This window comes from Hemiscyllium ocellatum, chromosome 4 (genome assembly GCF_020745735.1).
Source record: "Hemiscyllium ocellatum isolate sHemOce1 chromosome 4, sHemOce1.pat.X.cur, whole genome shotgun sequence".
NCBI lineage: Eukaryota > Metazoa > Chordata > Chondrichthyes > Orectolobiformes > Hemiscylliidae > Hemiscyllium > Hemiscyllium ocellatum.
The window spans coordinates 66,955,415-66,969,292 of NC_083404.1; the positions used below are offsets into that span (position 1 = coordinate 66,955,415).

General features: G+C 40.2%; 1 protein-coding gene across 1 annotated transcript in view; it reads left to right on the forward strand.

The window, feature by feature from the left end:
• The first annotated feature begins 931 nt into the window (after window positions 1–931).
• The window catches only part of LOC132815407 (brain and acute leukemia cytoplasmic protein-like), a 40,640-nt gene continuing 27,693 nt past the window's right edge, over window positions 932–13,878 (forward strand). Inside the window, exon 1 of the mRNA XM_060824308.1 lies at window positions 932–1,281. Within this exon, the coding sequence (XP_060680291.1) occupies window positions 1,092–1,281 (190 nt within the window). The 5' untranslated portion in view covers window positions 932–1,091. The remainder of the gene's footprint in view (window positions 1,282–13,878) is intronic.

Below are 13,878 nucleotides of genomic sequence, written 5' to 3' on the forward strand. Positions count from 1 at the left end.
GGGAGAAACGAGACCTGTGATGCATCATTCTAAATTTCCAAACATGTTTTCAAAATTCTTTCAAGGCCTGTGGGGGTCATTGGCAATACCAGCATTTTTGCCCACCCATTGGTGCCCTTGAACTTAGTGGTTTGCCTGTTTCAGAGTTAACCACATTGCTGTGGGTCCCGAGTTACATGGACTGAAGAAAAGCATAGAACATAGAACAATACAGCACAGAACAGGCCCACGATGTTGTGCCGAACAAAAGCAGAAGAGCATTAGAGGCGCATGAGATTTTTTTGGCATAAGATAGTTTGGCTGTGACCATAATAGACTTACTTTTTCATCCTATAGATTATGTATTCCCACATAACTACTACAATTGAATCGTTAATTTATACTAGTGGTGGAAATTTGAACCCGTCGATAAAGCATTAATCGAGAGCTCAGCATTACTAGTCCGGTGATATTACCACTATCGCCTTCGTCACATCCTAGTGCTTTCACATTTCCATTGTTGAAACGGGTTTGAAATCTAGATATATTGATCATTACAACGCAGAAGCACCACCGCAGTCCTGGAGCAGCAACTATATACAGTGCTGCATTCTTGGTGCAGGGTGGGCGATCGCATAATTGCGAATAAATTCGATTCCAACATATGATAAGGGACGTTGAAGCCAACACGCAATAGCCAGCTTTCAGCATCCCTGGAAATTGACGTCTAGCAGTTTCACCAAGGACTTTGTATTTCCAGCAGCCTTGTCTTTGCTCACGGCTGGTTCATAATTTGCAGTAAGTGCCAGCCTTGGTTAGCGTTTTCACGAAACTGGGATGGTCAGTGTGGCGTTTTGGTCGAAGAATTAAAAGGTGCGGGACTTACTGAGCACAGTGCCCTTGACGTCAGGATTTTTTCCCCACCCCGGTGAGAGTGTGGGAGGTGTGGGGATCTCATGAGAGCATCCAGACACACACACACAGCTAGCGGTGATGATTCCCTTTGGTTTTGAAGTGGGCCGGCTTGTTGTGCAAACACTGGATGCTGAGTAAACTGAGTGGCTGTGCGGAGGGTGCTTTCCAGCTGCGATCCACGCCTTCGAGCGGAAGGAATGGGCTGTGGAGGTAGCCGTGCTGATACCATCGAGCCCAGGTACTACGAGAGTTGGACGAGGGAAACCGAGTCAACGTGGCTGACTAACACCGACACAGAGGCTCCTCTGCCGGGCATTGCCAACGGCTGCAGCAGCCTGACTAGTGAGCCCAGTGCTCTAGAGAAAGGCGCGGAGCATGTGTATTCCAGTAAGTATAATCGCAGTGTTTAAGAGGGGATGGTGTGGAGAAGGGCATCTGTCTACATTTATCTTTTCAGATGGGTGTTTAAATCACTTCAAACCGGCGCGCCATGCAATTCAAGAGCAGCCCGAGTAGATGTGGCTCGCAGCTCCTGGCGTCCTTTCAGTTGAGGTTTTCACAAGACAGCTCTCTGTCTCTCTCCTTCTGGATCCCTCTGTGTCTTTTTGTGTGTATCTGTTTCTATCTTGCTCCTATAGAAACCGAAAGAACTGCGGATGCCGTAAATGAAAAACAAACAGAAATTGCTGGAAAAGCTCAGCTTTGCCCATAGGCATGGACCAATCCAATGGAGCCCCATGGCCTCATCCCCAGACAGACCATAATGTTAAAAGGGATTCCTCAAACTCCAGACTGTCCCCTCTCCCTGGCACATGGCCTAGGGCAATCATTCTGGATTAAACCGCCATTCTTGACAACAGTTGAAAACTGCAATGGGTCAGTGCAGCATTTCGGGTTTGTAGTCATGTTTTGCACAATATTCTTTCCAGGAATCTTGTTCAACATAATGAGATGAAAGGGAACACTGACACCCTTTCCTGCAGATCTGCACCCACACACCCTGCTACTTTCAAACAATGCTGGAATTAATACCAGGAAGAGGGAGGTTGGACTGTAGCATGAGAGCTCTTGGGACCTGACTAATGGTGTTGCCACAGTAACCAGGCACTTTAAACAATTTGTCATGGTGTCTTCTATTCATGTTGCAATTAACTTCCCCGTAATTGAGATAGCACACAGCTCAGAATAACTGGCCAAATTGTCACCTGGACACTCAGTTCTGGCTTTATTCTGAATGACTCCAACTCAGAAAGCAAATGCACTGGCAATAAAAGGGGGCAGCTTATAATTCACAGTTGAACTACAGTCATTGTGTTAGAGGATGTGGAGGAATGGAAAGGATGGCAGTCATGAGCACCCAAGATGGGGAGAGATAAAGAGAGTGAGAGAGAGAGAGAGAGAGTCAGAGAAACATATTCAGAGTGAAAGACAGAAATGGAGAAGGGAGAGGGAGACAGAGAAACATATTCAGAGTGAAAGACAAAAATGGAGAAGGGAGAGGGAGACAGAGAAACAGGCAGAGGGAGATGCACAGAAAGAGAGGCTGAGAGAGGGGAGAGAGACAGAACAGAGGATAGAGAGACCTCTGTAAGTTCAGGGAAACCGTGAGACAGAACAAGACATGGTCTAGGTCATGTATCAGGGAGAATGATCAATCTGGAGTTTGAGGAATCCCTTTTAACATTATGGTAAACTCATGGTCTATCTGTTAGAGGATGAGGCAATGGGTTTTCATTTGATTGGTCCATGCCTATGGGCAAAACACTGTCATGATCTGCCACTGCCCCCTGCAGGAATACAGAGCAAGGGACTGTCATGTTCTTACCAAGGGATTATCAGGCAAATTGGAAGGATATACAGGCTAGCGAGCAGCCTGTTTGGCCACATTACAGGCACACATTCAATGGCCACAAATCCTGGCATGGGACTCAAATTCTGACTCTGGTCCAGAGAAAGGGAAGCCGTGATTGCACCATTGTTACTTGTACCAGCCTTTGAATAATATATGACCCATGTCACACTGAAAACACAGAATAAAGGAAATGTTACTGCTGTTATTGGTGAGTTGAGTGTAATATCAGGCAGCAACATATCATCTACTTACCATGTCACTTTTAAATCAGTTTGAATAATATATGTTGAGTTTTTAAGCCTTTTCACCTGTTTCAGAGCAGCATTCTTTATTCAAACAACCTGACTGGCATATGAGATTTACTTTTCCACAACAATATTTGAATTTCTTGAATTTTGTTTGTCACAGGCTGTTGTTGTTTTTAACAAATTCAGGGATTTAAATCCCCTCATAGTGATCCAGGCAGTAATTGTTCAATACAAATGGGAAGGCTCTTCACATTGCTTATATAACAAGTGGTCAGTCTGCAAAGACAATGCCACACCAAGGCAGTAAGTTAAAATTTGAAACCTCATATTTTCAAAAGCCAAATACTGCAGTTGTAGGAAACCTGAGATAAGAAGAGAAAAAGACTGTAAGCAATCAGTAGGCTTTGCAGTTTCTGTGGAGTGAGGAACAGAGTTAATGTTGCAGGTTATGACCTGTCATCAGATAACAGTTTCAGACAATGCTAGAGTGAAAGTGGTCTTGATAGGTGGTAAATTGCTAGCTCAGTTTTCTTGTTATATCTTTTTTCTTTTGGTAAAGTTACTCAGGTTGAGAGGTAAATAGTGTCCAGTGCTTTTTTTCCCCCAATTTTTCACAATCAATTCCATCCCTTTCAGAAAGTTCTATCCTGACCTACTTGAAAAGTTGACTGCTGTCTATTTTCCATTATCTTTATGCACAGCATTTCCAACTGAAGCAGAAAATGCTGGAATAAATAGAGGCTCTGTCAATGTGTTAAAGAAGCAAAACTATTTGAATGCACATAGCATTCATAACAAAGTAAACAAATTGATGGCCCACGTTGAAGTAAGTAATTATGATCTGATAGCCATTATGGCAACTGCTCTGCCCAGAACCATAAGAAGCTATTGATAGTTGTGAACACAGCCCAATCCATCATGCAAGCCAACCTTCCATCCATTGACTCCACCTATACTTCTCGCTGCCTTCTGAAGGCAACCAACATAGTCAAAGACCCTTCCTACCCCAGTTATAATCTCTACCAACCTCTTCTGTTTGCAGAAGATGCAAAACCTTAAACACACATACCAAAAGATTAAGGAACAATTTCTTCGCTGCTGTTATTAGATTTCTCAATGGACCTCTCAAATTTTAAATTTAATATTGATCTCATCCTTTGTGCATGTTCTCTGCAGCAATAACATTGTAGTCTTCACTCTGTTCTATTACCCTAAACCATATTGTATTATATATTCTGCCTGAAGTAAACACAAAGCAAAACAATTCACTGTACCCAGGTACATCTGACAATAATAAATCAAATCAAAACAAGGATGACAAAGACTGGATCCTAAATATTGAGGGGAATATAGATTAAGGTGAAGGGATAGCACTATTAATCATGGGTGACATTGGTGCAATAGTTGGAGATGACCTTAGTACAGGAGATCAGGATCTAGAATCAGTTGGGTGGAGATGAGGAATAGTAAGGGAAAAATATCATTAGTGGGAATGGTCTACAGTCCTGTAATAGCGGCCATAATGTAGGTCTAATTATACATGTATAAGTATTGGATAGTTGTGATAAAGGGAGGGCAAATAATCACGGGTGATTTTACACTATATTAAAACTGGAAAAATCAAAATGGCATTCATAGCCTGGATGAGGAGTCCATTAATGTTTTTAAGATAGTTTCCTTGAGTGACGTATTCTGGAATCAACCAGAGAATAGGTTATATTACAGTTGATATTGTGTAGTGAGACTACTTAAAGTAATGACCTCAAAGAAGCAACAATCACAATATAATTGAATTTTACATCCATTTGAAAGGGAAACCTTTCAGTATAAGACCAGTATTTTAAATCTAACTTAGGGCAACTGTGTGGGTATGAAAGTTAAGTTAACTGGTGAACTAGCATTCAAGGTTAGGGGATAGATCAGTAAAGAAGTTGTGGTAGACAATTCAGGGGATAGCTTAGAAATCTCAGAATAAGCATATTTTACGATCAAGAAAAATTCTGATGGGAGGAGTCGCCATCCTTACTAAAGAAGTAAGGGAAAGCATCAAACTTAAGGAAAAATCAACATATTTGCAAAGATGAATGGCAGGTCAGATGATTAGTCAGAATATATAGAAAAGAGTAAAAGTTAATCTGGAGGACGAAATTAGAGCATCAGGTATTTAAGGGGGTAAATTTCAGCAAAATACATACCAGTATGGAGAAAATACTTTAAGAAAGGGATAAACAAAATATGACTAACCAGGCAAGTTAAGGAGAGTATAAAGTTGAAAGAAAATGCATATAAGGAGGTTAAAGTCAGTGATAGCCCCAAGGCCTGGGATAAGATCCGAATCCAGCAAAGAGGACCAAAAAGGTAATAAAGAAAGAGAAGACTAACGATAAGGGCAAACTAGTGAAGAATGGAAAAACTGACAATAGGACCTTCTTTAAACTTGTAAAAATGAAGGTAGAGGTCAAAGTGAACTTTAGCCCCTTAAGAAATGAATCTGAGGAGGAAGTCATGAGGATCATGGAAATTGCAGAGGAAATAAAGAGATGTTTTGCATCAGTCATCACAGTGGAAGATACTTCAGACATTACATTAATATAAAGAATGTGGGAAAGTAATTAAATACCATCGCCATCACCAAGATCATGGAGAGACAGAGCACAGAAACAGGTCTTTTGGCTCAACTCGGCCATGACAACCAGGTTTACTAATCTGAACTAATTCCAATTGCCTATGTTTGACCCATATCTCTGTAAAACGTTCCTATCCAGTACCTGTCTAAATGTCTTTTAATTTTACTCACCTTGACAGTTACTCTGGCAGCTTGGTTCCATATATGCACCACCCTCTAAATGAAAAAGTTGCTGCTCAGGTCCCTTTTAAAAAACTTTCCCCTCTCACCTTAAACCTATGCCCACACTTTATCTATGCCCCCACCATTTTATAAACCTCTATAAGTCACCCCTCAGCCTCCTACACTCCAGGGAAATGATCATATCCAGCCTCTCCTTATAACTCAAATATTCCAGTCTTGGTAACATCCTTGTAAATTCTTATTGATTCTTCTGAGACTGATAATGGGGTGTTATTAACAGATAATAGGAAAGTAGCAGATGGAATGTTCTGAATTCACAATAGAGGAACAAAAAATCTTTGAATAAGAGCTCCAAATCAAGAGATTCAAAAAAGAAACTAAAACTTGGTAACATTATAATCACCAGAAAAGTGGTATTGAGCAAACTAATGGAGCTGCAAGTTGACAAGTGCCTGGGTCCAGATGAATTTCCTCCTAAGGTCTTAACGGAAGATGTTAATGAAATAGCAGATGAGTTGGTCTTATGCTTACAAAATTAACTAGATTCAGGAAAAGTTCATTCAGACTAGAGAGTGGTTGGCTGGCAAGAAACAGATAGTTCGCAAATATAGATCTTTTACTGATTGATAGGAGATGATGAATGACGTCCTTCAGAAAAGTACACTTTTTACTATTTATGTCAATTACTTAAATGAGGGTAGTAAAGACATAGAAGGTAAAACTTCAGATGACACAAAATCATAGATTCCATACAGTGTGAAAACAGGCCATTTGGTCCAACAAGTCCACACCAACTCTCCGAAGAGTAACCCACCCAGACCAATTCCCCTACAAAGACAGGGCCCATTCCTGTGCTATTCAGCTCTATGTTCTATAGTTAAGAAAGAATGTTATTAATGGAATATGAGGAGTTACAGACCAATATAGATTGGATGAGTAGGAGAACAGAAAATCTATCAGATGGAATTATTGTGGGAAAATGTCAACAATATGTCAAGGTCTGATCTGCAGAATGATCTTGGTGTGTTAGAGCCTGAGTCACAGAAACATATTATACAGGTACAGAAGTCATAAAATGGCTATTGACATGTTGTCCTTCATTGCAAAATGAATTGAACATAAAAGCAAGAATGAAAATTGCTGGAGAAATTCAGCAGGTCTGGCAACATCAGTGGACAAAGTTAAAAATTACACAACTCCAGGTTATAGTCCAACACGTTTATTTGGAAGTACAGTTTATTTCAGAGCTCTGCTCCTTTGTCAGGTAGTTAGTGTTTGAAAGTACAAGTTTTTGGACAGTCGCTCCTGCATCAGGTAGGTAGCTACCTGACGAAGCAGCAGCACTTGGAAAGCTTGTACTTCCAAAGACTAGCTACCTGACAAAAGAGCAGAGCTCAGAAATAAACTGTACTTCCAAATAAACCTGTTGGACTATAACCTGGTGTCAAGTGATTTTTAACTTTGTTCACTCCAGTCCAACACCGGCACCTCCACATCATAGCATCAGTGGAGACAAAGCAGAGTTAATGCTTCGAGTCCAGTGACCCTTCTTTCAAGCATCTTTTGACTTAAGATTTTGTGACGTATCTTGTTCCAGAATGCCTTCTGGAAGTTGAAATACAACACATCTACTGGTTCCCCTCGGTCCACGTGGTTGAGACTTTGTCAAAAACCCTAATAAATTAGACATGATTTCCCTTTGGTGAAGTTATATGAACTGCTTCATTTCTTTATGATTTTCAAATGTTCTGCTATTGCTTCTTTAATAATTGTTTCCAATACTTTTCAAACAAAAGATGTTAAGTTAATCTGCCTATAGATTCCTGCATTTTACTTCCATTCCTTTTTGAATAGAGTTGTCACAGAATATAGGGAGAACCACCTATAGGGATAAAGAACTGGCTCAAAGGTAGAAAACGGCAGGAGGGTTGCTTTTCAGACTGGAGGCCTCTAACCAGCAGCATAGCACAATGATCAGTGCTGGGTCCATTTCTTTTCATCATTTATATAAATTATTTGGATAGGAACATAGGAGGTATGGTTAGTAAGTTCATAGATGACATCAAAATTGGAGGTGTAGTGGACAACAAAGAAGGTTACCTCAGAGTACAATGGGACCTTGATTAGATGGGCCAATGAGCCGAGGAATGGCAGACTGAGTTTAATTTAGATAAATGTGAGGTGCTGCATTTTGGAAAGACAAATCAGAGCAGGTCTTATACACTTAATGGTAAGGTCCTGGGGAATATTGCCAAACAAAAAGACCTTGGAGTGCATGTTCATTGTTCCTTGAAAGTGGAGTTCCAGACAGGATAGTGAAGAAGGCATTTGGTATACTTGCATTTGTTGGTCAGAGCATTGAGTGTAGGAGTTGGAAAGTCATATTGCTGCTGTATAGGACATTCGTTAGGCCACTTTTGGAATACTGCGTGCAGTCCTGGTCTCCCTGATATAGGAAGGATGATTTGGAGGTGCCGATGCTGGACTGGGGTGGACAAAGTTAAAAATCACACAACACTGGGTTATAGTCCAACAGGCTTATTTGGAAGCACTAGCTTTCGATGCACTGCCTCTTCATCAGGTGGTTGGGGAGCATGACCATATGGCAAAAGAGTTACAGTGTCATGGAGTTGTAATGATATCTTAAACAACTTCAGTTAAAAAATCACACACCAGGTTATAGTTCTTAAACAAATTTAGATTAAGTCTTTTATCTTTTAGGATGGGATATGGTGATTTAGGTTCTTTAAAATGTAAATCCCAGAATTACATTCTCAAGGTGGTGTCAGCTTATCTAATAATAGATGTTATCTTAGTTCAGACAATGCATTAAATGTGCGAAGGTAAAGTCTGTACCAGTGTTGAGGCAATTCTATTTCCAAAGTGGAGTTTACAGAATCTTACATGGATTTATGCAGTTTTTGAGCAAAATAAAATGTAATTCTGCAAATACAAATTCACTCCATAAGCCTATATGTGTGCATGTGCACACTGAAAGACTACGTGATATTCTTCGCGGCCTTTAACACATTATTGATGAGGACGAATGCCTTGCTAAGACCTTCCCTATGCCACCACGTCTCACCTTTAAACAACCACTAAATGTCAAACAGATCATTGTTCACAGCAAACTGTGCAGCCTTCAAGATAACATCGATCTCAACACCATGCAACCCTGTGATGGCAGCCACTACAATATGTGTCAGTGTATCGACACAAATTCTACCATTACACGTGGGGACTCCACCCGCTATGTACTCAGCTGGTACTGATGTGACTCGGCCAATTTTGTCTATCTCATACACTGCAGGCAGGGAAACCCTGAGGCTTGGTACATTGGCGAGGCTGGACAATCGCTGTGACAATGATGAATGGACACCATGCAATGATCACCAGACAGGAGTGTTCCCTCCCAGTTGGGGAACACTTCAGCAGTCTGGGACATTTGGCTTCGGACCACCAGGTGACCATCCTCCTAGGTATATTTTGGGACAAACAACAATGCAAAGTGACCGAGCAGAGACTGATAGCCAAGTTGGATACCCATGGGGAAGGAATCAACTGGAACCTTGGGTTCATGTCATACTACAGGTGATCCCACTGTACTATACACTCACTCTCTTTTTCACACACACACACACACACACACACACACACACACACACACACCCTGCACTCACTCCCATGCACACACCCTCTCCCAAGGTTATACCCCATCACACTTATGCACATACTTGACCAAGCTTACACACACTGTTTCACATGCACACACTCACATACATGCCCACTCTGTCTCTCCTACACGTGTGTACATATAAATTTATGGGGTAAATTTGATTTTGCAGAATTACATTTTATTTTACTCAAAAACCACATAAATCCATGTAAGATTCTGTAAGCTCCACTTTAGAAATAGAATTGACTCAACATTGGTCCAGGCTTTACCTTCACACATTTAATGTATTGTCTGAGCTGAGGTAACACCTATTATTAGATAAGCAGATGACACCTTGAGAGGAAGGGCTTTTGACCGAAATGTCTATTTTCCTGCTTCTTGGATGCTGCCTGACCTGCTGTGCTTTTCCAGCACTACATTAATCTTGACGCCACCTTGAGAATGTAATTCTGGGATTTACATATTAATGATCTTAAACCACCATATCCCATTCTAAAAGGTGAAAGACTTAATCTAAATTTGTTTAAGAACAATAACCTGGTGTTGTGTGATTTTTAACTAAAGTTCTTTAATATATCATTACAACTCCATGACACTGTAACCCTCTTCCTGTAAATTCTGTGTCCTGTGGTCATGTTCCACAACCATCTGATGAAGAGGCAATGCCTCGAAAGCTAGTGCTTCGAAATAAACCTGTTAGACTATAACCTAGTGTTGTGTGATTTTTCACTTTGCTATAGGAAGGATTTTGTGAAACTTGAAAGGGTTCAGAAAAGATTTATAAGGATACTGCAAGGATTGGAGAGTTTGAGCCAAAGAAGAGGCTGAATGGGCGAGGGCATTTTTCCCCAGAGCATTGGAGGCTGAGGGGTAACCTGATAGAGATTTATGAAATCATGAGGGGCATTGCTAATCTGAATGGCCAAAAGTCTTTTCCCTTGTGGGAGAGCCCAAAACTAGAAGACATAGCTTTAAGGTGAGAGGGAAAAGATTTAAAAAGGACCTAAGGGGAAATTTTTTTCATGCAGAGGGTAGTGTGTGTATGGAATGAGCTGTCAGAGGAAGTGGTGGATGCTGGTACAATTACAACATTTAAAAGGCATCTGGATGGGTATATGTATAGAAGGGGTTTACAGGGAAATGGGCCAAATGCTGGCAAGTGGAAGTTGGTTAATTTAGGATATCTAAACATGTTGGACTGAAGGGTCTGTTTCCATGCTGTAAAGTTCTATAACTCTATGACTCTATTAGCAGTTATCCAGTCCTCTGGTACTTCTCCAGAATCCAGGGATTTTTCGAAAATTACAACTAATGCATCCTCTATTTTTCTGTTACATCTTTTAGGATTGTCAGGTACAAGCCATCAGAATCAAGGGACTTAACTAAGTTTAGCCCCATTAGTTTTTCTAACACCACTTCTTTCATCATGATGATGATGGTACTTAATTCATGGTTCTTACATTTTAGTATTTATGGAATGTTTGAAGTATTTTTCATTGTAAAGAACAATGCAAAATATCTGTTTGATTCCTTTGCCATTTAATTGTCCCCATAACTATTTCCTCAGATTTATTTTCTAAGGGGCTTATGTTCATTTTGATCTCTCTCTTCTATTTTATGTCTTTAAAAAAGCTCTTCTTGTCAGTTTTTACATTCCATGCTAGTATGCCCTCATAGTTTATTTTCTCTCTCTTTATTATCTTTTTTAGACCTCTTTTGCTGGATTCTGATTTATCCTAGTCTTGGGGATTATTACTGACCTCGGCCTCCTTATGTGTTTTTCAATTTCACACTTTAGCATTCCATTAGCAATGGTTGGTTTATCCCTGTCTTAGAAACCTTTTCTCCATACTTTTATCAGAGTCATGAATTACTCACCTAAATATCCACAACTGTTTGCTCACTGTCTGTCCTGCTATCTGCCCAGTCCTCTTAAGCTAACTCTATCCTTGCTTCATGTTGATTTCTTTCAATTAAGTTAAACACAATTGTTTCTGATCCAAATTTTGCACTCAAACTGAATGCTAAATTTGATTGTGTTATGCTCACTACTTTTTTTACTCAGAGGTATTAATTAAACTTAATTCACTACCTGTTCCTGATTGGCTGCATGACATATTGCTCTAGGAAACTATCCCTAATGCACTCTATGAACATTCAGCCCATGTATTGCTGAGGCTCAGTGGCAGCAGCATACCTTTTGCAAGGTGTACTGCAGCAACTCACCCAAGCTGCTTCGACAGCATCTCCCAAATACTCAACCTGTATCACCCAGAGCAGCAAGAAGATCAGCTGCTAAGGAACACCTGCACCACTAAAATTGACTTTAAAACACACACTCACAACACAAAATATGCAACAAAATATATCATTGTTCTCTCATTGTTGCTAGATCAAAATGCCAGAACTCCCTACCTAACAGTATTGTTACTGGATTTGCAGCAACTGTCGACAGCAACTGTTCAAGAAGGCAGCTTACCCTCCACCTTCTTAAAAGCAATTTGGGATGAGGAATGGAAGCTGGTAGTCACAGTGATATCCACATCCACATCCACATGTATGAGTAAAACAGCTTAAATGATGAACTAAAAGTGTATGCTAACCAGTGCTGTTAACACAGAATATAGAAAGTACAGCACAGAAACAGGCCCTTCAACCCACCATGCTGGTGCTGACCATAATATCAGTCTAAACTAATCCCTTCTGCATGTGCATGATCCATGTCTCTCTATTCCTTGCCTGTTTATTTGTCTGTCCAAATGCCTTTGAAATGATGTTATCAATGTGCACAATATCTCTGGCAGTTGGGCCATACTTCTGTGGACGAATGCTGAATAAAACAGCAAATGTTGCATGATTTGAGAAGGTTATCAGTGATGCTTTGCAATTTAGACTTGGCATAAAAGGAATCATTAAAACATTAAAGATCATTCAACAAAAAGACCATCAAGTCCTGCACACACCTTCTCGGCCTCTGTGAAAATATTCTCCTGCGCACTCTCATGCTCTTTTTTTAAATTGATTCACAGTGAAGTTACTTCCATTTAAAAGTCAAAAGGCATGTGTTCAGCTGATATTATTCCCACTGGTAGACAAAAATAAGTCAACACTTCTTCATCCTGTCGCCGGAATGACATTTGAGTGCACCATCTGGGAGAATAACAAGTGTAATCGAGATCACTGCTGAATATGGTTGTAGCTAAACTGAATCGAATCTTTGAAGGTTCTTATTTCATAATCACATCTCAGTCATTTCAAAGCAATTTCTGGCTTTAATGTTGAATCAAATTTAAACTGATTTCATTTAAGTCAGAAATCATGTTTTGTTTTCAGGAAAACCTACTGCAACACAACATAGAACATGAACCCACAAACCAGAATCTCCTTTTCTGAGCGAAAGCTAAAGATACTACTAATAAAACTAACATCATTTACAAAATACCATGCAAGAACTGTAAAAAAAACTACACCGGACAAACAAGCAGGAAACTTGTCACCAGAATACACGAACACCAACAAGCCACCAAAATACACGACCCATTCTCACTAGTTTCCATACATACAGGCAAAGAAGGACACCACTTTGACTGGGACAACACACACACCCTAGCACTGGTGAAACAAAGACATACGCATGAATTCTTAGAGACATGGCATTCTAACTAGAACTCCATCAATAAACACATCAACTTAGATCCCATCTACCTTCCTTTGAAAAAAAGTACCAGAAATGACATCACCCACCTTAAGAAGCCAATAGCTATAAATAGAGAGGCTGGACATACCACCAGTGCTTCACGGGAGACTCTGTTTCCTAGTCATGGTGACAAAAGGTCTGAAAACAGACCTTTCAGCTCAGCAAGCTTACTTACATACTTAACATCAATCTGAGCTACAAATCTTCTCAAAAATTACTAATCTAAATTCTCAATTTCCAAATTAACATTCAGATGTTTTCCAACCAACAGGCTGTGTTGGTCCCAGTACACACACCACAAAATGTGAAATAAATCACAGCATTTTGTGAATTTCAGCTGATGTAATATCACTAATAATATTCACTAAGAAAAATTCGTTGCTGGAAAAGCACAACAGGTCAGGCAGCATCCAAGGAGCAGGAGAATCGACGTTTCGGGCATAAGCCCTTCTTCAGGAATGAAGGGCTTATGCCCGAAACATCGATTCTCCTGCTCCTTGGATGCTGCCTGACCTGCTGCGCTTTTCCAACAACACATTTTTCAGCTCTGATCTCCAGCATCTGCAGTCCTCACTTTCTCCCACTAAGAAAAATCTCACCTCCTGTGGCTATCATGGATCAAAGGTACAACATCTGATATTCTGATGCATAGATCTATAAAATGAAAAATGTTGCAAAGTAATAAGGTGTTGAAAACAAAAA